Genomic DNA, 25889 nt, shown 5'->3' with positions numbered 1-25889 from the left:
GCTAGGAAGGGGCGTCGTCGCCGTCGGGGCTCCTCCTCCTGCTGCTGCTGCTGCCGCGGCGACGCTTGTGTCTCCCTCTTGCGGGCAGCGGAAGAAGCCAGCCCTCGGCCTCGCTACTGCGCCAGAACCACGAGGGATCCCCGGGAGAGAGGAAGGCGGCCGAGGCCGAGAGGAAGGTGGGGAGCGGCGGGGAGAAGGAGAAGGGTCGGCCGGGGAGGAGGGCGAGGGGGAAAGATGGCCAATGGGAGGGAGGCAGGTCTGGGGAGCGCCGAGCTGGCGGGAGAAGGCCCGGAGAAAGTGGATGTGTGGGGCCGGGGAGTGAGAGATCCGGGGAGGGCGAGGGCCGCCCCCACTTCCCGAAGGTGGAAGCAGGAATGGGGGAAGCGCTTAGGGGAGCGGAAGGCTGTTCGGGACGGCTCCAAAGGCACGAGAGGCAGAGATTCACCCGGTGAAGCTTGTAGAGTGGGGAAGACGCAGTAACAGAGGGAAGCAGCACCTGTTGAATTTCAGCCTTCCCTGAAGCTGTTTACAAGCGTAAAAGCCGGAGGTGAGGGCGTGGCCTTAACCTAAGATGGGGGGGGGGCTACGGCTTCCATCACCTTTGGCCATTGGCCAGGCCAGCTGGGGTTGGTGGGAGCTGGAGTCCCCCACAATAAAATATTTGAGGGGCCGGGTGCCTCAAAGTTGAGGAATATTCCCATTTAAACGGTGTGGGTGCACTGCATCCTGTGATCAATTATGTGGGGGCAGGACTTACCTAGACCCCCGCAATATTTTATTCAAGTTGGGGGGGCCCTGCTGTAAACTAATGTTAACGGATAAATTCCTGCAACACTAAGAATAGCTAGGTAGCCTAGGAAGGTTTGGTGGGAAGAGAGGAAGCCTGGGTGACTTGCCTCTCTTCCTATTTCTCCCTCCCCAAAATATATTCCTTTTTAGGCCACCTCACAATGATCATCCCAGTTCGGTGCTTCACCTGCGGGAAAGTCGTGGGCAACAAGTGGGAAGCCTACCTGGGCCTCTTGCAGGCGGAATACACAGAAGGGTGAGTCCACAGGTTTGCCTCTTTGCTGTATCGTCTAGGATTTCTACCTTATCTTTCTCTGTTGACCTGCCGAAGCAGGCCAAAGGCGCATCTAGCCCCCCATCCTGTTATCACAGATAATAATAACTTTTACTACACGACTTTTTTGGATGAAAACTTTTAGTATACCTGTAACGTTTTAATGGTCTGCTTTCCCCCATCTCTGTAAATGGCTTCTGGACTCCTTCCAGTTGTTGTTGTTGTTATTGTTGTTTTATTTGTATCCTGCCCATCTGACTGGGTTGTCACAGCCACTCAGGGAGACTTCCAGCATATAATAAAACATTACACATTTCCCTATACAGGGCTGCTGCCCTCAGAGTGCGGGATAAATTGGATAAAACTGGCTAACTCTCTACACTGGACACGGGTATTTATCTGTCTCCAGTCCAGAGCAGGCCACTGATCAAAGGCGCAGGAGCAGAGGCCCACTGAAAGGTTGGCAATCCGAGTCAGGAGAAAGAGAAAGGGAGAGAAAATCCAGAGCAAAAATCTTGAGACCACCCACTCATTTTTCCGTTCCCTCTCTCAGGGATGCGTTGGACGCCCTTGGCCTGAAGCGCTACTGCTGTCGGAGGATGCTCCTGTCACACGTGGATTTGATTGAAAAGTTGCTGAACTATGCGCCCCTGGAGAAGTAGTAGCATTGGCACCCTGGAACAGAGCCACAATGAGGCTGGAAGATACCCCCCCCCCCCCCGTGGATGGATGGATAGATAGATAGATAGATAGATAGATAGATAGATAGATAGATAGATAGATGATAGATAGTCTGTCTTCAGATTATATCCAAACCAGGCACCTCCCACTGGAGGGTGCTGTTGTGCAATGGAGGATTCTGTCTCATTCAGTGATGTGCAATAAATAGCATGGTGCATAGGAGCACATGCACTGTGTTCCCAAAAGAATGATACACACAAATTTACTCTTGTGTTGTTTCCGTGGGGTTTTTGGGGTGGGGTGGGGTTGAGCAAAATGATCTTTGGTATTTTGTGATATATGCTTGTAGAGTAGATTTTACTTTTGATTTTGTCTTCAATGCTGCCTTCCTCAGGATTTGTATTTTGAATGAAAGGAGAAACATATTTCATTATGTTTGGAGTGGTTTATGCAGCCTTGTTTCCCTGCATATAGGCTTGCCCACCTTTTTGGAACAATCTTGTGAGATTTGATCAGAACTAGTGTTAAATCAGAACAGACAGTACTCTGAACAGCGAATTATTGAAGCAGGCTTTCCAACAGAACATAGAATGATTTCAGGAGACGTGCCCTTCCAAGAACCATGGGTCCCAGATTTCCTCAGTTCCTGAAAAAGCGAACAGGGTATGGCAGCAAGGGGAGAGAGAAGCACCGTTCTCCTTAAAAACAAGAATGCCCCCGAGATTACAGGAGCCAAGATTTACAGGCCACAGGAACATAATACACACAACCCCTTCTTCTTGTGCGGTTCAGGAGGTTGCAAATGTTTTACTCAGGGTCTGTGTTCCTTTTTGGAGAGGGCACAGCAGTCTGTGGTGTTTTTAGGATATATAGTTTATTTAAACATATATGCAAACTGGCTACTGTGAACCCAGTGTTGATTTCACAACTGATTTAATTGGACTTCATGCATGCTAACTAAAGGATTAGCAGGGACCCAGCTACCACCTCCAAGGAAATTGGCTTTGACGCTACCAAACTTCAAACAAATTTTGGTCTCTTGAATGTATGGACCCCACTTTAGGGCAGGCAGTAGCTCAGAACTTGCCGGTGTGACCGCCAAGGCTGCCAGTGTGCCTGCGAGTACCTCTTACAACACCTGCAAAAGGGATCAGTGAATATCCCCTCAAAAACCGACACGAGAGGTTGTTTGCTGTTCCTGCTCAGTTTGTTTTTCCACCGACATAGCCTTTCCTCCACCTGCGTTTCCTTGGCTGCAAGAACCGGACACCGGCCCTCGCCTCCATTTTGTTCCTGTCTCTTACATGTGGCAGCCATTTTGTGTTCTCCCCATAACCATTTTGTGACTGCTGCCCACTGGTCCACAAAGGTTGGCAACCACTACCAGACTAGCTGAAGCCTAGTTCGATAAGTGATGCCTATTGAACAGGAATTAGTACTGTAAGTAGGCACAGGTAAAACGTCCATTTATATAAATTAGCATGGCCACACATAAACCTTCCAGAGCTTTCAGAATCCACTTTTAGTGGTGCAGAAGTTAAGCTCAAGACCAGGGGTCAGCAACCTTTCTCAGCAGGGGGTCGGTTCATTGTCCCTCAGGGAGGAAAAAAGAAAATGAATGAATTCCTATGCCCCACAAATAACCCAGAGATGCATTTTAAATAAAAGGGCACATTCTACTCATGTAAAAACACGCTGGTTCCTGGACCGTCTGTGGGCCGGATTTAGAAGGCGATTGGGTCGCATCCGGCCCCCAGGCCTTAGTTTGCCTACCCATGCTCAAGACCACCAAAGCCAATTCAGTGTTTAGGTTAGAATCTCTAGGAGCAAGGGCTTCATGTCTCATTCAGGTTTCCAGATTCAATGATGCACAACAGCAAAATACCACTGAAACTGCTGATGCTGGCGAAGTTCTGAGGCTTGTTCTAGGCCTGGGTGATATATTAATATATCATCCAGGACCGGTATGAGCAGACTGCGATGTTGGCTTCCCCCAGTAGTCTATTGCTGGCGAAACCACCACTTCAGAGTCCCTCTACTAGCGACTTCCTCCAGCGAGTGTTTGTGAAACCACCATCCCATTCTGCCCTCATAGTGCATAGAGGGAGAAAAAATCTGCATCAGCGCTGATACAGCTTGTTCCTCCCTCTGCATCTTTTAACTGCTCAGCTGAGTGTGCAGTTGCTACTCCAAGCAGTTAAAGGATCCCCCAGACTGGCGCTGGCTTCCACACAAGTGGGGGGAGCACCAAGGATGGCAGCTCTGCCGGTGATGGGCTGAAAGTTGCGGCAATTTCACCTGTTGCCTTGCAGACTGAGGCCAATGCAGCTTGTTTCTGAACCTGCCTAGGCACCAGAGTTGAGGATAGGCCCAGTCTACCAGCCTGCCTTTACTAGACTCAAAAACAGGAAGCTAGATTAGGCTACACTTTGTTACAGGCAGAGGTAAGCATTGCCTGCTTAGCTAATCCTTTTACCTTGAAATGCCAGAGAATGTGGTACCTCCTGCATGCAAATTATGAGTGCAAGAAGTTTCCTTATACAAAGGGCAATATCTAGTGCTGTACTGTCCACATGGACTGGCTGTGGTTCTCTGAGAGTCCTTCCCAGCCCTGTATTTGGGGATGCCAGGTACCTCCTGAAGCAGCCCTCTAGCACTAAGATATGGTGAAGGCACCTGCCAGTTCATAATTCCCTCCAGGTCCAAATTACAGCCTTCTTTGCAGCCGGAACTGCCTTCTTCAAAAAGGGGAACACAGCATGGTTCAGCATCACCTCAGTGATGTTTCACGTAGAGAAGCAGATCTCTGTAAAGCACTCCTTAACAGCTTTGATCAAAATTATATCCTAGGGAAGTCTCCACGGCCCCTTTTGTTCAGCCTCCTTCACACCCCTGCCAGAGACCCATAGAACAAAAAACCATGTGCCTACATTGGTCAAGAAAATCTGGTTTTGTCAATACCTTCACGACACCAACCATTCCCACCAGCGTGCACACTATTTTGTGATCTTTCGATGGGCCTAATAAAGGTACTGTCCTTTTGTGAATTTGAGGGAGACATTCCAGCGTCCAGCTCTTCTGGCACTTTATACTGGAGTTTTGGTACCTGCATCCAAGGTGCAGTGTCGGCTCCCAACCACAGGACCAGCATTCGCCCCCCGATCCAAATTCTTCCCCTCCATCTTAAAATCAAGGAATAGCTGGGCATGCAGTTAACCTTCTTGATAATCTAGGCTCCCCACTTAAAACACGATTTGTATCAAGAATCTGAAGACACTGCTGGTGCAATTGGGTCCGAGAACAATCCACTTGCCGGGCCCATTGGTTTCTGTACCTGGCAATGGGAATGAGGGGCCTTGTTCTCCATCTCCAGTAACATGTCTTGGGACGGCTCTGGAGAGAACACCACTGTATCTGTAACTAGTCCGAAGCCACAGTGTTATGGAACAAAAGCATGTCTTCCTCAATAACCTCATTTTTTTGTGTGTGGCTGTAGGTTCTGCCTTGTGAGGTTCGACAGCTGGTTCAAGAGTCCTACACCTTACATTGTACTTCTGTTCTTCTGTCCACATAGTTGTTGGGGTTTGTTTGGGGTAGTGGGGAGAGACAAGCAGTGAGGCTGGGCCCAAGGAAAGGGCCCCTCTCTAAATGCAACCCTAAGGCCATCAGGCAGACAGGCAAGCAATATGTTTGAGTAAAAGAGGTGGTTTCAACTTCTTTATTATTATTTTTTCCCTCATGAATGTAACCATATAAAAACCATAAGTTATGAAACAGTCACACGATGTCAGCTTTCGAAGGGGCAAGGGATTTAAAAAAGAAAAAGAAAAACCCCACACAACTCCCTTTCACAGATCCGAACAGGGAATTGTTAAGGGGGGGGGGGAGTACAAAACCGTCAGTGGGGAAAAAAACTTAACACTCACAAAATGGAGATGCCTTTTCCACCCACACCCCTCCACGTGCCCTCTTGATAAAAACCTGTTGGGAACCCCCACCCCCATTTGGGCACTGGATAGAAGTGTACCCTTCAAAAAACTGAGCAGCGTTTACACTGGAGCAGAGGATAGTGTCAGGAGCAGTTACTCCAGAAAACAGGGCAAGAGGAGGGACAAGGATCCTGGGCAACACAGTTTGGCAGTTGATACCAACAATGATTTAACTAACCAAAGAAAAATTATAATTATTTTTAAAAAACAAATTCATGATGGAAGTCTGCTGTCGGCACTCGGGCCTCAGAACAAACGGACGGATGGACAAACCACCTGTGTCTTCAGTTGTGCTAACAGCCTTGGCTCCTGGCCTGGGGGAGGGGAGGTTGGTTGTGGGTGGGGAGGGAAGATTTGAAAATGAGGAGCAACAGGGTTGAGGGGGGGGTCTTGGCTATTTCCCCCTAGCCTCTAATACTGACCCCTCCCCTTGCTGGCCCAGAGTCGCAGCAACAAGGAACTACACAATGAAATGAATTAGTGAGACACCAACTTAAACAGGACGACAGGGAGGGTTAGCTCTGGGTTGCAAGGTCAGTTGGAGGAGGAGGAGGAGAAAAAAAAATCTGGCAAGAGGTGGCTGGGCTAACGCATCCGGTAATCCGTTGAGCAAGACAGCTCACACAACTGGCCCTTGAAGTCCAGGTCGATGGTGAAGTCCAGATCTCGCTGCACATGGGAGGAGAGAAAGGAAAGGGGTGTGGTTGTCACAGAGTGTTTTTTCCGAGATACACTCCCTTGGAACAAACCTCACATAACCTCCGTGCCCCCAGGGAATGGCTTGCCCTCTACCTCCTAAGTACCGTGCTGGAAATGCAGCTAACTCCTTTCCACATCTCAACACCTGAGGGTGCTCCCCGGCCACAACAGATGTGTTTACCAGGTCACGCAAATGGAGCACTCACAACCACATTGAAAGCATGTGTGCCCAAACTTTGGAACCTCTCGACAACCCAGCGTGCCACTTCCTTGCCCCATGTCCCCCCCCTCCAACACTGCACCCGTCTCTTGATGCCACTGGATGGTAGGGCTGGGTGATATATCGTCCAAAACTGGTTTGAAGTCCATATTGTGATACTGGTTTCATAATTTTTAACCTGGAAATATACTGCGAACTGTGTATGTGTGTGTGCGTGCACTATGCAAAAATCACAATGCAAGGAAAATCGTGAAGCCAGCAAATGCATCTACTAAGCTCCATCCTTATTTCAGATATTGTGATATATCAGCATATCACAATGTTTAGCTGGCGATATATCACAATGTTGAAAACCAGGTGTCGCCCAGCCCTACTGGATGGCTTCCTGCACCAAATGCCTCAAAAAGGAAAGGTTAGAGAGCTGAATGCCAAGTTGGCTGGGAAGAATGTGACTTTCTGAAGTCAATGAGCAACTATGGCCCGGACTGGGTGAGCTGGCCTGAGTGGCCCAGGCATGGAAGAACTGCATTGCTGCCAATGTGCCACCGGGCCAAATTTAAAGGCCTCTTTCATTATTCAGAACCCTAAGCAACTCAGGGCAAGCTTACTCCGTGTGTCTCCCTGACCAACCAGAGAAGCATTTTGAACAATGATTCATGATGCCCACTAGGAGCAGGGCATTTAGCATGGCCGCGCTAATATTAAGCGAGCGTCATCAATGCTTCGTTTTGGATGAGGGGTGGGAAACCTATAGCCCTCCAGATGTCACTGGACTTCAACTCCTATAATCCCTGACCATTTGCCATGCTGTCTGGAACCGATGGGAGTTGGAGTCAAACAACATCTCTAAGGCCACAGGCACCTCACCTGTTTAAAAAAGGCCTTCACTCAGGCTTCCCATGTTGGGCAACTCAGCCACATGCTCTGTGTGTGTTTCTGATGGAACAGTTTCTTCCCTATGACTGAGAATCTATTGTTATTCATTGAGTAGTAGTATAAACACAAAATACTAACGCCTCCTCAAAATTGTAGACGCTAGTTTGTCAAAGTTCTAAAACGTTCACTTGTGTTTATCTTATTCGAGCTTTGGGCAACTGAAGGAATTTAAAACTGAGTTGAGAAGGAAGAGACAGGGCTGGGGAGAGGGAGCTAGACTGTTTAAGCAGCATGGGCAGACACATAAATGAGGGAGGGAGAATGTCCGCTGGCAGAGGCTCCCACGGAGAGATTTATTAAGATCAACTTCCAGCCCGGATTATGCTGGGAAGCAACAGAATTCCTAGGCTTGGCAGCCACCCAGTCCTTGTGAGTCATAAAAATACTAGGGTAATAAAGGGCTGGCCCAGATTAAGGACATATTGTCTCCCATCAAATATAGTCAATTCACCAGTTACTTCAGTTTAATGCACTTTTAAAGTCCTTGAAATCCCCCTCTCTCACACACACACACGGAGGGGAAGGGGGAGAGAGAGTGAGAGTACCTATATATACAGGGACTTAAGGGGAAGATACAGAAGTGTCTGCTTGCAACTTGTGTGGGCCCAGAGCCTTCCCTTTACTATCTCTGCATCACTGAATACATTTCTGTTCTTTAACAGTGTGCAATTACAGGAGGCGGCCATTTTCCGCAAGTTGCGGAACTGATGCACAACTGCCAACACGTGGGTCATTTTGGACCTGGAAGAGGGCAAAATGGGGCAGGATGGACTTAGCTACGCTTCGCCAACGCACATGGGGGCCGGCGATGGAGCTTCTGCACAAATGGGTCGCCGCCTGTGGTACAAAGGGTCTCAACATGGTGGCTGTTCCAAATGAACAAGACAAAGCAACTCTTGACAAGTTACGTGGTGCATTTCCCTGTGTGTGTGTGTGTGTGTGTGTATATATACGTGGATGTGCGCACGTACACACACACACAGCTGGGGTTGATTTTTAACTGAACAAGTGGGACCAGCCTCAAAATATTGCCATGAATCCTCACCCGCCTAAATGGAGTAGCTCCTTTTCCTATCCAGGCTCAAGCCATGCTCCTCCTCCAGCCAACCATTCGACTTCCCATCCTCAGGTTTTTTGTTACTGTTTTTCCAACTAACCCTCCCCCCTCCATCGCTACTCAGCCTGCAGTGGACTGGTTTCTGGAGTTTCCTCCCTCCCAAATAATTTTTTGCTTTGTTTCCTTAAAGTATTTTGCAAACTGAAACACAGTTACTTCTCCCCCTCTTATTTCTCAGAGGCCCCCATTTGGGCTTTGTTTTCGGCTCATCACCCTTGTTTGCCATTAGAGGAAGTGATGCTGCCAGTGTTACAGGAGCATATAAGAACCAAAGTCCTCGACTCACATTGTTCTTGGCGTTCGGCTTCATGCCAATGGTGCCAAATATCTCCTCTCCCGTCTTCACTGTTAGGTAGTCCTCCATGTAAAAGACTGTCTGCTTCCAATGGGTGTAGGGAGATTCGGGACCTGGGGAGCAACAGCCATGTGAGGTCAATGTGCCGGAGGGTGCAGGGTGGGGCGATAGAACAGTCATAGGGAAAGAGACATAGGCCCTACACATAGTGTCCCCTATAATTTGCTTGGGTTTAGTATACTTTTAGCTTTACTCTTGGCTCAGGTACTTTTCCCCAAAAGAACTGAACCTTCCTCCTTGCCTTCAAGCTTCCCCTCAACTGTGCTTTATAAGCTCCCACTTGGCAAAAGCTACAAGAATTTCTAGGCTGGGAGGAAAGCCCAGCCTCATAAACTACTAGCTCCTGGCTTCAACTGAGCTCCTTGCTTGCCAGCAACAGCACATTCTTCCCAGATGTACAGGCTAATAGTAGTCTGTTAACCAGCTAGTTCTTAAAAGCAGATTTTTAGAAAGCCAAAAGTTCTACTGCCCGTTAAGATGCAGCCACCAAGTCCCACCCTGCTGCTTCAAGTATACTCGGAAGGCAGAACCAGACCACCAGCCCGCCCGCTCCCCTGCTAACCCCTCAAACCAAGGTCATTCCCCTTACTGGTGGAGAATCCAGTGCGCTTGTGGCAACGAGTGAACTCTATGTTGAAATAGGCGACCAGGGCATGGATGTAGTCATTGCGCTTCACTTGGAGGCAGAAGGGTGATGTGAAGGTGAGATCTTCCACCTTCACCGTGTAGATATCCACCTCCTGCCAACCATGGGTGACGAGAGAAAGAAAGAAAATAAAGAGAAGGCATGAGAAGAAGTAAGAAATGAGGTCAAGAACATACTAAATAATCCTCGCCCTTTACTAACCCAACACTACAAATTAAAAGCCAATCATTACTTTTAAGAAGCAAACTTCTGTGACCCTGTGCCAATCAAATCAGGGCCACCTATAAACAAAGGGGAAGATCCATCATATTGGGGAATTTTGAAACAAGCAGAAATACAGACATTTTAAAAAAAGTTAAGGGAGGACTGCACTTTACTCATTGTTTATTTGTGTTTGGTCAGCTCTGGCCTTCGAGCTGGCTGTGAGAGGTTTGACAGATTCTCTCCTGAGGAGACTTTTCTCCTCTCTCTGAGGAGAGACCTTTCTCACTGGCCTCCAACAGCCTTACAAGACAGGCTCTGCAACATTTTGCTGTCAATTCCTTTTGTGGTGTTATTTCTCCATCCATCCATCTCCTCCCACCAGAACAACAAGGCTGCAACCTCTTGCCTGCAGACTCCATTAGTGGGCCATCTGCTCCACGTGCGTAACAATAAACTAATACAGCCCAGAGCAGTTGTGTCACAATGAGGGTGAGTGAAGGTGCTCTGCCAAAAAAAGGAGCAAGCAGGAAAGCTTAACTACCAACAGCAACGGCAGGCAAAAACAGCCTGCACCGCCACACACTGCAGCTAAACACTCACATCTGCCCTCCCACTTATCCTGAAGTGGACTGCAAACCCCATGGACTGGCACCATGTTTCCCCTAAAGTTTTGCATATCACCATTGCTCCATGCTTATCCATCTGAAGTTATGAAAGCCAGAGTTTTATTCCACCTAGTGAGCCGTGAACAGTTTTGAAGAGGCAGCAGCAACACAGGCAATAAGGGGAGGAAGTGAAGCACCCAGAACCTTCAGGTTCCTTTTGCTGTGCATTATGCCCTCTAGAAAAGCACACTGGCCTGGAAACAAGAGCATAACCAGTGGACAAACTGCCTTTCATAGGAGACATGGTTCTCAGCAGCAGCCATGGAGGTCCCTGGGCAGAAGGGCAAGATGTCTCATTGTGTGGTACCAAAGGCAAACTGCTCCGGAAGCTGTACTTACGCCATCTTGGCACTCAAAATGAACCGTCAAGGAGCTCGTGTATGTTTATATATGCCTGCATTGATCCACTAATTGGCTTAATGCTCACGGTGCCCTTACCTAGATAAACTGGGATGCTGGGCTCAAAAGCCCAGAAGAGGAACTTTGTATTGTCTTGGATATCTGCTACCTGCAGCCCTGGTCAGGTGGCTGACGTCATCTGCCATAGTGTATAAAGAATGTATGCATTTGGGACAAGCCCTCTCCCTGCTGTGGAGCCTACTTGCTGTAGCATCTGTCCCACGTCTGTAAGGGCAAGGGGACCTGACAGGCTGCTTTGCTGTAAGCCTATACCAATCTACAATAAAGCAGCAAGACTGCTCACTCTGGCATTTGGCACTCTTCCTGGGAACTCCTGCATCTCACAAAACTCCCAGCAGCTTAGCCCTGGCTTGGGGCTGTGACACTCAGCTAGTAGTACCTTGATGAGGCAAGCATTGGTGACCAATTGCTTCGGGTCAACAACATCCACCAGGGGCTCCTTGATCGCCACGTCTTTGATGCAGGACATGTCAAATCCGTAGACATTCTCCCACCCTGCGGCAAGAGACACAGGTTGGAGGTGAAGTCAGATCCTGGAAGGCTGTAACGATCACCCACACAGAGGGGCACAGCATCGAGAAACAGACCAAACTCCCCACCCATGGCTAGTCTAAGAGTTTTAAAACTGTGAACCTTCAGGGAGCTATTTTGTAAGACATCTCTCTAGCATCCCCAACCCTGCTTCTCACCGCAGAATCCCTAGACATTGCAGAAGGTTCCAGGACAAGTCTGTGGGTGCGCAGACAAACTGCTGACTGGGGCCCAATAGGCTTGGAGGCACCCCTGGATAACCAGGGGTTGACCCAAGAACATACTCCACACCCCTATGCTGCTGTGGAATGTACCCCAGGGCGCAGGAAGCCGTAGCTTTGATCTTGCTGCCTTTTGGGGAAGCTTGTTTCCCATTATTCATCTTCTCTTGGAGAACCTACCAATCCCCGGAGGACTGTTTGAAAGCCACTGGGCTGGGCCACCTTACAAGCGGAGAGAATTACTTGCTCCAAACCAAGCTGGAAGGCACAGCTTGTCTTCAGTTATGGCACCCAGCCACCAACACCTGCACTTGTCACCATTGTCTTCTTTGTTAGGGGAGCTCTTGAGCCTGGCCTTGTTCCCTGCAAACCACTGTGGTGCCGCCTGCTACTTACAGTGGATCTTGTAATCTTTGTACTGCCGGTCTTCAATAGCTGTGATGTACAGTGTAGCACGGTCTGGAAATATGAGTCCATCGGGGGTCTGGGACAAAAAAAGAAATAAGTGAAGGAAGTTGTTACAACTCACTTCAGCCCTATAGTGCCCATAATTTTTCCCTGCCCAGAGAAACTGATTCCTTGTGCTGAACTACTAGATGAATGTGTGTGAGCTTCAATCCAAACACCATCCTGATTTGAATTATGAGAAAGTGGCCTGGATTCAATTTATATACTGCAGAGCTTTAGACTTCAAGCAGCTGTTAGAAAAATGCAACTATAATTAAAAGTCATGCTTTGCTGCTAAGCCTCAAGTCACACATTAACTTTTCCTATGGCCTTCCTAGGGGCTGATCCTAGACTGGGGCAGTACCATGCACTATTCACACATACACAACTTGCTTCTAGAGCTACCATAGAAGAATGTGTCCCAAATGTGTTTCCACATCTCAGACCATCCCAATAGGAAGTGGCTCTAAATCCCCACTGGGCCATTTTGCCCCTTGATGAGGTTTCGTTTCCCTCATTCTTAAAAGCTGTTTGAGCATACTGCCCTTCTAACTAGGGAACATAGTCTAATTCAGCACCTGGTTGCTCTTATGACTAAGGGCCAGTGACAAAACCTGCCTTCTGTGAAGCAGAGTCCCCACAAGGAACAGCTCTTGGCTCCAAAACAGAGGACCTGGGAAGCTGCACAGTGTACAAGGCATGACACAGTCCCACTGTCAAAGGAGCTGACACCATACTGAAAGTCCTGCTTACTGGGTGTTTGTCCAGCTGATCAGATTTGTGAACCTGGGATATTAATAAGCAGCAGCCCCAAATTTGCACCCTCCACATGTTTTGGACCACAACCTCCAAAACATTTGGTGGGCAACAGGTTGGAGGAGCTGACTATCTCAACTGTTATTTCAGCCAAGAGAGCAACAGAAACTGTCCTGCCCCTACGTATCTTAAGGTTGGGGGGGGGGAGAGGCAGGTACACTCAGTTATCAGCAGGTCAGGAGATTCGAAAGTGCGAGTATGGAACCAGGAATTGCAGACACAGCAACAGGGCAGGGCAGAGACTCACCAGCCACTTGTCCCGGGCGTAGATGACAGTGTTGAGCATGGACTCGTAGAAGAGGCAGTAGCCCATCCACTCACTGATGATGATGTCCACCTTCTCCACGGGCAGCTCCACCTCTTCCACTTTGCCCTTGATGATGGACACCACTTCACCAGAGAAACATAACAAGAATGTAAGGGCTGCACTGGAAGGAGGTGCAAGCCAGCTCCAGCAATGGGATTTCCTCATATTAATAGATGTTAGTCAATAGATGTTAGACGGGGGCTCTTGCAAAAACATAACGCTCCCAAGGCAAAGAATTAACACACAAAGTGCCTGGGAGAGTTACAACAGCAACGGACCTCTGCCCGACGGAGCTTACAGCCTAGAATTCAGCACAGATGAAGAAGGTAGAAGCAAAGTAAGGCAGGGGGAAAGGGTGTGCGTTAAAATTCAGTTCCTTGTATTCATGCTTAGTTTTTAGTGGGGAGAAGGACTAAAAGATGATGGAGGTTTCGACAACTGATTTGAAGGAAGGAAGAGACAGGCAGAAGCAAACAGGTTTGATATAGGTGCATGATATTGCAAATGTTTAAAGGGCAAGGGAGAATGTCAAACAAAATTAACTCACCATGATCGAGTTTGTTGGCTTTGACAATTTTGACAGCATAGTCAGAGATACTGGAGCATTCAATCTGTTAAGAGGGTAGTACCAAAAGGAGAGAAAGGATATTCACATATGTTCGTACAGCACACAAAAGTAAAAATACTTCTCCCTTCTTGCCTTGCTCACCCGGGAAAGAATCTTATTCATGCCCTCCACCCTCCACTAAATGTTGTTTCAATTCAGTACATCATGACCTCAACACTCTTTGGGGCCAGGTTTTACTGCAAACTAAGGAGGTAAATAATGTTTCTAGTCTTATGTGCAGCAAGACATAGCAAACAAAAGAGCAGCAATGTCCAATCTCTCCTCCAACCTCAGCTTTCTCCCGAGGTCCAGCTACCTTGTCCCACATTCCCAAATTCTGAAACAGAGTCAGGCTGGCAACACAAACACACTCTTAATAGGCATGACTGGTTCCCACAACAGAATTTGGTTTTGTGGCTGGAGAATATAGTTCCTTCCCTACAAAATTCCAGACCCGTATGCTCACTCCACATAGCACCACAACAGATTAAATAGAACCTACCAGTGCTTGTGTTTTTATGCTTACCACCCCTCACAAAAGCCAAGGGACCAACCAGCCTTTGGCCGCTTCACTCACCCCAATGACCCGCTTGGCACCAGCCTTGGCTGCAAACATGCAGAGGATTCCAGTCCCGCTGCCAACATCTAGGACCACTTTGTCTTTGAAGAGGTGCCGGTTATGAAACATGGAGTTTCTGTAGGTCAGCGTGCGCACCTCATCTTTCAGCATTTCCTGGGGGCAGGGAGAAAGGGCAGGAAGGCGCATCAGTCAACTTTCACAAAATCCGTCTACACAAACGCACCCCTTGGACAGGCAAGAACGGGTCCCTGCGCCAAGGAGGTGCTTTGTAACCCATGCCCCAGCCATCCCTCTGTCACCTCGTGGATCCCGAAGTGGGCGTAAGAATCAAAATAGTAATCCTTGGAGGTCATCTCCTCCGCCGTTGGCTTGCCGCTGCTTTCTGGCTGGGTGCACGAGACCTGGTGAAAGACAAGAGGCAGTTAAGGCGAAACAGGCCCATGCAGGCAGGATTTCTCAATATAACAAGTCCCCCCCCCCCATCCTCTTCATCAGAGTCATTCCCATCAGCTTTCATTCTTTTCGTCTTAAGATTCTTCAGCTGGCAGCAGGGTTGCAATGTTTATAGTTAATTAACAGGTTGGATAAATTCAAAACATTTTACTATAAAGATGCCCCTGATTGATTTGGGCAGGGTTACAATGTTTATAGTCAATTAACTCGCTGGATCAATTAACTGGTTGGATAATTTCAAAACATTTTACTGTAAAGATGACCCCGACAGAATTGGACAATTTTTTTTCTAAAAAAAAGTCAGTACTACTTATAAAAATTCAGACTGGCAAGTGCTGTCTTAACAGGCATTACAGTCTATATGTAGGAGGAGGAATGCAGCCAGCATCATCTCAGAAGAGGCAACAAACATGCATGAATGAGCTGAAAAGAAATAGGCCTTTTTTTTTCTTTGAGACTATTCCTTTAACTCATATGCAAACCTATGACAATTTAACCAATCACTCAATTAAAATTTCTTCAGCTGGGTGACTGCCTTTGGTAGCAGTATTGATAAACCAACTGCTTTATAGTTTCAATTGTTTCTGATCATCACATCTGCAAAAGTAATCCCGTTTTTGAAGGATGAATACATTGGGTTTGTTTTTCCAAGGGACCAACAGAGCCTTTTGGAAATATCTGTGACTGGTTTTCCTCTCTTCTCCATAAACTATATATTCCAATTATGCGACAGTTCCTTTATTCTAAGAGCCAGGTGATATAATCTTGAGAAGTAACATCTCACCCCAAACCCATATGAGTACCAGCCCACATGTGCTAATCATTTGTATATTAAAAAGCAAAGGGGGGAGGGAGAGACTAGCACTTAACAGCTTACTTGCAGACACACTTACTATAACTGACTTTTATAAGCCTGAATTTGCAAGCTGTAGGGTCAGCAACTGGCAACCCCGGGACCAATCTGACCCTGCCAAGAAGGCTATTGGGGACACTGTAGTTGAAACCGCCTAGCTGGAGGTTAGCAACACCAGTGAACTGATCTCCTTATTCAATTGCTGAATTAGGGTCCTATGCTACGCCAACGATGGGGAGTCAACTTCATATCTGTGCAGGGTCTAAATCCTGATACAGTATTTTACCAAAATGAGCCACAAATGCCCAACAAATATATAAAGACAGGGCTCTAATGTTGAGGACAGCAACTCCTTAGGGAGTCTCATGCCCATCCACCAACCACCAGAAATTCTGACACAATTCAGAGACTGAACCTCAAACCTTAAATACACAATGCATGTGTCCCACGAAGGACCTATGGCCCATGCCACTCTGATCCCTTAACCTTTTGTTCTTCTGTTATCACCCCAATTACTAGGATGTAAACAAGCTCCTTCAGGAAGGGATCAAGGGTGTTTAAGGTATCTCGGTTTTGCTTAGGAAACTATGGAAAAACTATTGTGTACATTGATGGCACTGCAATACTCCTATTGGGATAGTAACCCCATGTAAAACTAAACGCCAATAGCGGCTCTCTGACAAAGTGAAGTTCTGACTTACAGCCCATCATTCTGTCTGCAATGGAAATTACATGGCTCTCCTTTCCTGCTCCACCTCAACATTAAGTCATTAGGGTAATGAAAGCTTAATTATCTTATTTCCATATGTAGCACACCCTCACACTTCCATGTGTCTTGGGTTCTCAGTGTTGCTGACAGGCTTTAGAATGGGGCCAAATATCAACTCTAAAGCATACCAGAATTATTTGCATTTGGGGGCCGATTTACAAAACTACTTCCCGGCCCGTATCAAGATCACACAGGTCTATTTTGCGTGTGTGCTCGCAGTGGATTAGCCCTGTCTTGAGAGATTACCAAAGCCTATTCTTGGATAAAGAGTTCTTTTAGCTCAGATTACGCTGGGACTGGTTAACTTTGATTGCATTCATATTAAAAAAGAAGAAGCACTGATGCACTTTCTGTGGTTTTGGCTTTTAATTGACAACCTCTGAGGAAAAACTTAAAATATTTCATGATCCTTTTAAGAAGACTGCTACATTTAAAAACAGAATCCATTATAAGCTATTATTAGGACAAAGGGATGTTTATGTTCCTGCTGCGTCAATTAGAATTCTAGCCTTTTTAAAAAACCACATTTGCATCCCCTGCCCCCATTAGGCAATGTGAGGTGAGAAAGCAGGGGACCACTTTTGCACCGCTGCTGCAACCACCAGATTTCAAGGTTCCAGTCCTAACTTTCACTTCTCTAGGCTCCATATGACTGAGGTCTCCTGCTCAAAACTGGGGGCAGGAGAAGATCGGAACATAGGACTGCACGAGGTGTGGCCTCAAATCATTCACAAGTTGCATTTCCAAGCATGTCACTCAGCAGGGAGTGGGGATGTTTGAACCTGCCCCCAAACAGTCTTCGGAAGTAAAAGCTGGAAGCCCCCATCGGATTCATGCCTCCAAAGTCCCAAAGCTAGACTGCTGTGACACGCTAGGAAGTTTCCCCCATGGAGCAAAGAACAGAGGCTTGGTTGCAGGGCGGGTGGAGAACATAGGAACATGCCTTCTACAGGCCATTGGTCCATCTTTCCCAATATCATCTGCAGTGACTGCCAACAGCTCTCCAAGGTTTCAAACAAGAAGTCTCTCCCAGTCCCGCCTGCTGATGCTGTGGACCGGTGTTCGAAATTCCCCAGACAATCTGTTGCAAGCCGCCTTGAGGATTACTGGGATTGAAAGGTGGGATATAAACCTCCTGAACAGATAAAATATAGGGCAGGTGGAAGTTTCTCTCATTCCTGCCTGAATGAGGGCAAGCTGCAGTTCCGTGGTCCAGCACATGCTTTACACAAAAAAGGTTCAATCCCCAGCATCTGGGCTGTGGTGGAAAAAAGACCTCGCTGTGAAACCCTGGAGAGTCGTCATTTGTTAGCTTTGAGAGTTCTTAGCTAGAAGGACTAAGGGCCTGATTTGGAATAAGGAAGCTTCCTGTTGCAAATCTGCCACCATGGCCTGGGTTACTCTTTCTCCTTGACTTCCCCCCCACCCCCAAAAAATATTCCTTTAAAAATTAAGTCAAAATAATATTGGTGTAAGCCACCTTAAATTTAGCAACTCACTTGCAGCTCCCATTCCATCTGCTAAAACACGGGTGGGAAAACTCTGGCCCTTTGGATGAATGCGGACTCCCAGCTCTCAACCCCTGGCCCTATGGGGTAGAGCTGATGGGAGACCAACAATATCCGGAGGGCAGCAAACGTTATTGTGGCACGCAATCCTGCGGACTAGAGGCCACGTCAAGTGCACCAAAAGTGGGCGGCAGTTCACGAAAGCTTCTGCCCGCAAGACACCTGTTGTTGTTTTACGGTGCCCCAATATCCTGTTCCTTGGATTTTTAGGAGTCAGCTCTGTGCAGGGATGGAAAGCACTTAAGTGTCAGGTTTGTGTGTGTCTCAGTGACAAACCATTGGGTTCTCCCCCCTTTGGGTCAACCACAGCACACCAATTCCACTTTTGTGACTGGAAAAAGACTGGGAGAAATCCAGCAAGACACTCTACTTCAGTCTTCTTAGCTCCACAATACCTATGGACCCAGATTCCACACACACCCCCTTCCACTCTAGGGCCAATATTTTCACCCCAACCCAGGGGAAGGATGGCAGGCTGCCCCAGTGTAGGCCTACCTCCTGAGCTGCTCTACCCCCCACCTGCCCCCAGGAGTGAGGAGCTGCAAAGAAAGTTAAGGAAACAGTGAGTCAAGACTCCCAAATGCAACCAGCTCCTTCACCCATGCCCCAGAGCCACACGGGTCCATATGCAGCCCTGCCCCGCCTATCTCCATGCTCAACATACACTGCATGCGTGTTGGAAATGAACCAGCCTCCTTACAGTTTGGATTTTAAAAAAAGGAAAAAGAAAGAATGGAGGGTGGGTGGCGAATTTGTTGTATGAACTCCTTCCCATCCTCCACCCCCAGTTCCAACCCAAAAATAAGCTGCAGAATTTATTTGACCTGATTTTGGGGTGGCATTGTATTAGAATTGGGAAAGTGTAGATCGGGAAGAAAGGCTCGGAAAACACTAGAGGGACAATGGGTGTTTAGCGCATTGGAAGTAGGAGCCACAGGCAAAGACAAGCAGCCAGGCTGAGCACAGCTGTTCCATCTCTCTGACCAGCAATGAAATCCTCTTTTTTCTCACTCCCCCTCCCCCCCAAAGAGGTTCCTGAACCTTCAACCTGAACGCCCCCTCACAATCTCCATTTTCGTTTTCTCTCTGAAAAGCAGAAACCTGGGTTTTTGTATACCAAACTACCCGTTTTCTTTCATTTGCAGCCATATATAAATTATTTGGATCAAAAGTGGAGCAGGCTCCAGACTACGCGAGATCGCATTATCAGCAGATTTAACCGTCTGAAATAGAACAACTGTGACCTGGCTCCATAGCCTCAGTGTGGATTAGTAACACCCATTCCACAAAACATGTATGGTCAAGGGCCCCCACTCTTTTCTCTCCTGTGCCACTTAGCTTTCTGGACTGAGTGGGTACCGTAAAACAAGTCAAAATCACCAGCGAATATTAATGATGTGGTCCAAATGATGTACACAAGCAAGCCAGAATGGTAGGGATTAAAAACCAATTCTGCAGAAGGGGGGGGAGGGTGGCAAGTGGGCAGGAGAGAGGGGGGAGGCAGAATGTGGCTACATCTACAACTCATGGGAAATGAGATGGGTTATTCCTAGCAGCTCTGAAGAAGGGCAATACTTCTACGCCTCTTAAAAGCATGGGAGCAACTACAGAGGCATTTTTTTTAGCAGAGGACAAGTGCAAGGTAGAGAAGGGGGTGACTGGGTGATGCACCGCCAAGCTGGCGACATAGCAAGGAAAAGAGATTTTCTTTTGCCAGGGCTAGCGTGCCTCACCCCCACCCAGGGCTGGGCACTAGTCTAGCCCTCGTGAACTCAAAGGATATTTACATCTTCTAGCGGTGTCTGCAGGCTCATCCCATTAGCCAGCGTGGTTACAAAATTCTAGGAGAGAGAGAGTAACAAGGGAAATAAGGTCAATTCAAAGCTCAACGGGAACTGAGCCGGAGACTGGGTCTAATTGACGATGGGGGTGGGGAGGGGGGGTCAGAAGACGTGGCAAAAAGGTGGTTGAGGACACAAAAACCAGACTGTGAGGGTGGCAGGGGTGTGTGTCAAAGGAATCTCCTGCTAAGTTTGCCACAGGTGGCTAAGAAGACTGGGTCTCCTTCCGGAGCCGGGTACTGGGTCTCAGGATCGCCATGGCAACAGAGGCAGATAGATGCAAGGAAGGGGAAGGTTGTCCTCAGTAGGGGTTCCCTTATGGTGTGAAGAGTGACAGGCACCCCACCTTCCAAATAATCAGCCACTATGATAACTGCAGCACATGGAACAAGGTCACCACTGGTCCAAAAAAGCCCTCTTACAGGATTACCACAATCTCATGCCGTAAATAGAAAACAAAACCCATCTGAAATACCAATGAGGTTGCTATGCCAAGCTATTAAGGGCCCTGCCAAGCTGATCTGTTAACACACCCGTCCCAGAAAATTCAACAATAGCTCCCCCTCTGCCTCCTACTCTCCCTGCTCCACTCCCTTTGATGAAGGGGCCAGGTATGAGATCCAGATGTTTTTGGACAACATCTCCACAAGGGACTAATAGGCAAAGATGCATAGACATGGCTAGAAATGGCCATGTATGGAGATGAAAAGGGAATGGCATATTGTTTGCATGGGCTCTTTCAAGATTTTGGGGTGGGGAGAATATCCATGACCGCCACTTGTGATTCAGCACTCCTGTTCAGGACCATTCCGCTTAACACCCCTGCCATTCAGTTTTACTACTCTCAATAGTCATTGCAGATATGTCCATTATTTTCAAAGCCCACAAACGCATAGGATCTACACTGCAAGCTGCCAACCCAACCCAAGAGAATCATTTGCAGGAGCCTCTGCTCTAGTCTGGTGCTAGTTGCCCTGTGCCAGACTATATTGCTTCTCACTGGCTCAGAGGCACAGGCACCAGTGGAAAGGGCTGTAGCTCAATGAGAGCATCTGCCTCGTATGCTGAACACCCAAGGTTCAATCCCCAGCATCTCCAAGGACTGGGAAAGAGTCCCAGCCTGAAACCCTGAAGAACTGCTGCCAGCCAGTGCAGACAACACTGACCTAGACGGACTGGTGGTCTGACTCAGGAAGCTTCGTTATGTTCAGCGAAAACTTTGAATGAATGTGGGAACTGTTTTGGGATGTGGTTGAGGGGCCGTTTTTAAGGGCACCCGACCTATGCAAATCGAAAGGCAAACTGCCTCCTTGTCTCTTAGTGTGGGCAGCGAGCTCTCCTTCCAAGGCCTTGATCCCTTTTCAATAAGGACACATGGCAGAGAGTTGTGTGGGGAGTTCCCCACTGTCCCAACACTGGGTGCTCCTTTGTTCAAAGGATCACCGCATGGTGAAATAGGCGGGAGACACACTAATTTCCTGTCTGAGGAAACCCCTCTCTGCTAAGGCAGGCACATATTCTTCCCCGCTTCCAGTCCCATACAGCTTCCTCTTACAACATTGCGCAACCCCACATTTCAGTCTACATTTCACTTCTAATCTGACTTTCATTCTTTCCCTCACCACAGCACCATCCTTCCAAACTTAACCCCATCCTCTCAAGTCTATGGGTTGTTGTCCGAACTTCCCCATCTGTTTTCCTCCCCAATGAAGCTCCACATGCAAGGCCCCCAGGCTCACCCTAGCCCTATCTAAGTTCCGAGAGCTTTCCCTGACCACCTTTTCAACCCATAAGAAGCCCCCCAACCCACTCCTGGATTTCCCAGTATTACCAAACTCCCTCCAACTCCTCCTCTTTTATTAGCACCTCCTTGAACAAAGCAAAGCACAATAAGCGCTCTCTTCCTAAAATCAAATTTCACTGAAGATGCAGACCCACACGTAACCCATAAATGACACGGGTGGCCTCCCAGGACACAGACAAACCCTCCATCAACAACATCCCCCTTAATTACCAGGGAACAAGCCACTTAAGAGTTTGGATCCAGTGCTTAAGTGAAAACTAGGCAAGATGGGGGGGGGGGGTGAATCAGGAAGCAACAGACAGGCTGAGCATGCTGCTACCCCAGATAGGTTGGAAACTGGGGGTACTGCTTGGGACGAGGTTTGGGAAGGAAGACTGTTTAGCAAATTTCTTCTGGGTTTTTTTTTGGGGGGGTGCTTTTTCCTTCTGGAATAACTGGATTTGATTAAGTAGCAGTGGCCTGCTCAGTTAGGAAAAGGGGACCATTGTTAGATGAGAGTCAATGTGGGGGTTCCTTTTTGGTCCACGGTGGGGTTTAACACGAGCTCGCAGACCCCACCGGTCCAAGATGCGAGAATATTACATTACAAGAGCAAGTCAATCGCCTGCAGGGCTAACAAGAATCCCAAGGGGGCTGGAAGTTCAATGGGCCGGATTCTCCTTGGACAAAGAGCTCAGTTACAGCAACGAATGGCCAGGGAGCGGGGAGGAGAGAGAAGAGTTACGGGGGGGGAGAGAAGTGCGGTGGTCGAGGAGGTGGGAAAAACTGGGAAGAGCGACCCAAGGGGGCCAAGGAGCATCTGCGAGGGAGGCAGCCTGCCGGCGGGACCGAGCAAAACAATGCTTTTTTTAAAAAATTGGCGGTGCTGGGGGGTGTTGCAAAGAGGACTTTCCAAGGGACGAGGCTTCTTCTACATACATCGCGGGAGGCTGGCGGGGGGCGGAGCTCCACGGGCCTTCCCCCCCCCGGCCAAAGGAGGCGGGGTCCTATGGGGCAAGGCGTGCCATGCGGCTACCATGAGGAGCGCAGGCTTGTTCAACGGGGAGGGAAGCGTGGGGAGGGGGGGGTAAACCCATAACTTTATGGTGTGGGAAGTGGGATGGAAGAAGACGGATGCAGAGCGAAAAGGAAGGGAAAACCAAACGGGAGATCCTGTTCAATATTATTCATATTTCGGGGGGGGGGGGCGCACAACTGAATCTTTATTTCCATCCCACCTTCAGACTGATACTCACTAACCCGGGTGGGGGAGGTGAATAAAACCATGGGGAGAGCCCCCCCCAAATGAGCACAGGAGGAGGAAAGGGGGGCGATGGGCTGCTTCTCTAGGGCACCAAAGGCTCCCAGAGGTGAGGAAGGGGAGGATTCAATGAGAAGAGGCAGAAGGGAAGGGGGAGATGTGGGGCTGAGGCGCTTGGGGGGCCGGGTCAGCGAGGCACCGCGAGGCCTTTCAAGGGAGTGGGGGGGCTCAAAGGCAGGGGGCTGAAAGGGGTCTCAGGAGAGCAACTCCACCCGCCCCCAGGGAGCAAGGGGAGTATGGGGTACTGGAGGGGGGCTGGGGCTGCCACTAGGTCTTTCCCCGCCGCCGCCGCCTTTCTTTCTCCCGTCCACCCGCCCTCCCACACTCCCCTCACCTCCATGATGCAGTTTGCAGCCTCCGCCATCTTGTGAATGAGACACAGAAAGAGAGAAGCACTGGCTCGGCTCCCCCAGCCTTGCTGAGCGGAGGGGAGGGGACTGGGCAGCCCATTGGGCGGAGCCGTTGTCATTCAAGGAACATGGGCGGGAAAGGAAGTAAAGCCCGCCTCTGGATTTTCATAGGCTGACCGGGTCTCGGACAGTCAGAAGGAGGAATAGCTGTCTATCAACCGACGCTCAATCCCCATTGGACCAACTTGGAGAAGCAGAGCGGCTTCTTGGTCGGTCGTTTGCGCGCGCGCGCGCTGAGCTCTCCCAGAGGCTAAAGATCCAAAGGAGCGGGAGGGGAAGTTGTCCGTCAGCGCTGGGGGCGTTGCTTCCACTCCATGAGCTTTAAATGCCATTAGATGAGGGGGGGAAATGGCCGTCAATCGTAGCAGGGAGGCGGTTTTTACCAGCGATAGACGAATAGCTATCGGTGTACTTAAGCGTCATTCAAAGATAAAGGCCTCCGTCTTCTCCATAGCTATTGGGTCTTCTCTTCGTCCCACCTTCTCAAACGTGGAAGCTATTGGTTCATTTAAGTGGCAATCAAATAAGAGCGTTCGCGTTCAAATTCAGTCGCTTCAGATAATTTGACACGAGGGAAACGTGACAAAGGAAAAGGAAGAGCGGGATCACGAAAAGGAATCCACATTCTGAATGAGAAACTCCAGCAGCACAGAGTGAAAGCTGGATGGCTTAAGGAATTAGGAGACAGCCGTCCTGAAAAACCGAATATTGGATCGATTGGCTGAGATGAGGAAGAGACCGCCTATAAAGTGACTCTCTAATGGCCATTGGCCGCCTTGGCAGTCACTCACATTTAAATCCCCACATAGCGCCCTTCATTCACTTACTGGCGGATCTCTATGGCAATTATTGGCGGGAACGATTATAAAACGATTTAAAAGTTGTAATGCTTCATGGCCAAGGTCAAATTCTATTTGAGAATGGCAAGATATCACTTAGGGATTAGCAACAGCCCTTTCTTTCAACAGAAGCGCTTATTGGGCGAGCTCGTTGTCAATTTAACAGCTATCATGTTTGATTGGGTACTTTTGTTATCGTTCATAAAGCGCGAACTGTCTGTATCCAACTACTACAGGTCTCCTTGATTAGTGTCAGGCCTATATGGGCCGCGCCATTACCAGCCTGGGGATTCTTTCGTGAAAGCTCATTGGTCGAAGCCCTAATGAGCTCCTATTGGTCAAGAAGGGTGCCATTGGCAATGTGAGGTTATGCACGTGTCCCTGTAGCTCCGTCCGTCCCTTTTTCTACGTATCGCAGTGAGGAATAATTCAGCACGTTACATGGTAACAGTAAATTGTTCAAATCTGACAAGCTCTCACCAAACCGGAATCTGAACAGTGAATTTAGAGAACACATAACAGATACTAACGAATCTGACCCCAAGAGGCTCAGGCCAATTCAGAGGGAAATGTTTTTTGTGTGTTTGTGAGTTTAACAGTGGTTGAACCTCCAACACTTTCCTCCTGTGTCTTTCTCTCTGTTTAATTACAAGTCACTGAAGTTTTTCTAGGCAGACATCAGACAGTCACTATCCCTTATCCTAATCTACCTCACAAGGTTGTTGTGTTCATAAAATGGGACGGGTAAGCACCCATGAGCTCCTTAATGGAAGGAAAGGAAAGATAATACTGTAAAAAATTGTAAATCCTGCTGAGCTTAATGAGGCTTACTCCGAAAAACAGTGTTGCTACCTTAAGGATTCCTTGAATTGAGCCAGATTGCCAACAGAACTGTTTTGGGTGCCTCTCTTCATCCAAAATCCCCTGTTCACAGAGTCCTACCAACACCCAAGATCCAGCAACTTCCGAAGTGTTGCAGGACCCATGTGTCTTGCTTTGAGAGGTTAAACTAGCACATGGGTTAAGATATTTCAACAAAATGATGCAATCTATTTTTATTCATTTGTAACATTTCGTTTTAAGCCTTTTAGTTGCTTCCCACTGATAACCTGTTTTTGCAATCCCAGGCAGGCAGCAAAGTTTACTTTACCTCAGTGGGCTGTCATACACAGCTGGTAAACAGGATTCAGCCTAGTTGATCAAAAGTTGTGCAGCCCTAATTACTTTCCCCCTCTCACTTCAGGCTCTCAGAGCTCCTTACAAAGATCAGTAATAAGATGCATGATACAAAAGGAATTGGGAGGAAGAAGGAAGATGTTAATTAGTCCATAATCTCCTTTCACCCTGATTATCCATCATTATCCCAACATCTATTCCATAATTTCCTTTTACCTGATTCTGTCATTAGCCCCATATTTTACACCACTATCTCACTTTAACCCTCAAACCACCCCACTCTGCTTTTACTCAAATTCTCCATTGTTATATCCCACAATCTCCTTCTCTATCATTACCCCACACTCCCCTTCAACCAGACTTTCTCCTTTT

The 25889-nt window shown here is 48.1% G+C and overlaps 2 protein-coding genes across 4 annotated transcripts; one reads left to right on the top strand and one right to left on the bottom strand.

The window, feature by feature from the left end:
- The first annotated feature begins 29 nt into the window (after positions 1-29).
- Positions 30-2005, top strand: LOC309355329 (DNA-directed RNA polymerases I, II, and III subunit RPABC5-like). Its single transcript, XM_081886110.1, has 3 exons — positions 30-176; positions 940-1045; positions 1617-2005. The coding sequence occupies exons 2-3, from the start codon at positions 951-953 to the stop codon at positions 1723-1725; spliced, it is 204 nt and encodes a 67-aa protein (XP_081742236.1). The 5' UTR covers positions 30-176; positions 940-950; the 3' UTR covers positions 1726-2005.
- Positions 2006-5448: 3443 nt separating this feature from the next.
- PRMT1 (protein arginine methyltransferase 1) lies at positions 5449-23581 on the bottom strand. Of its 3 annotated transcripts, XM_081886032.1 has the most exons (12): positions 23427-23471; positions 19931-19988; positions 18643-18686; positions 14804-14905; positions 14502-14657; positions 13865-13928; positions 13258-13400; positions 12144-12231; positions 11375-11490; positions 9650-9800; positions 8992-9113; positions 5449-6402 (listed from the first exon to the last, which is right to left on the bottom strand). In XM_081886032.1, the coding sequence occupies exons 1-12, from the start codon at positions 23454-23456 to the stop codon at positions 6319-6321; spliced, it is 1158 nt and encodes a 385-aa protein (XP_081742158.1). In that variant the 5' UTR covers positions 23457-23471; the 3' UTR covers positions 5449-6318. The 3 variants fall into 3 exon arrangements, with proteins under 3 accessions (XP_081742158.1, XP_081742159.1, XP_081742160.1); XM_081886033.1 differs by lacking the exon at positions 18643-18686 and having other exon boundaries at positions 19935-19988; positions 23427-23511; XM_081886034.1 differs by lacking the exons at positions 18643-18686; positions 19931-19988 and having other exon boundaries at positions 23427-23581.
- Between the last annotated feature and the right edge of the window lie 2308 nt (positions 23582-25889).

Source organism: Podarcis melisellensis (genome assembly GCF_964234715.1).
Source record: "Podarcis melisellensis genome assembly, chromosome: 13".
NCBI classification, from domain to species: domain Eukaryota; kingdom Metazoa; phylum Chordata; class Lepidosauria; order Squamata; family Lacertidae; genus Podarcis; species Podarcis melisellensis.
This window is presented reverse-complemented; position numbering and strand designations above follow the sequence as displayed.

Bases quoted from the DNA above. Each gene is read 5' to 3' on its own strand.
- LOC309355329 (XM_081886110.1), top strand. From the start codon at position 951: ATGATCATCCCAGTTCGGTGCTTCACCTGCGGGAAAGTCGTGGGCAAC. The intron at 1,046-1,616 runs GTGAGTCCACAG...TCCCTCTCTCAG, and splicing joins CAGGCGGAATACACAGAAGG to GGATGCGTTGGACGCCCTTG.
- PRMT1 (XM_081886034.1), bottom strand. From the start codon at position 23,561: ATGACAACGGCTCCGCCCAATGGGCTGCCCAGTCCCCTCCCCTCCGCT. The intron at 12,232-13,257 runs GTGAGTCTCTGC...TTTTTGTCCCAG, and splicing joins ACGCCCGGGACAAGTGGCTG to ACCCCCGATGGACTCATATT. The intron at 6,403-8,991 runs GTGAGTCGAGGA...TCCCATGTGCAG, and splicing joins AGCCGAACGCCAAGAACAAT to CGAGATCTGGACTTCACCAT.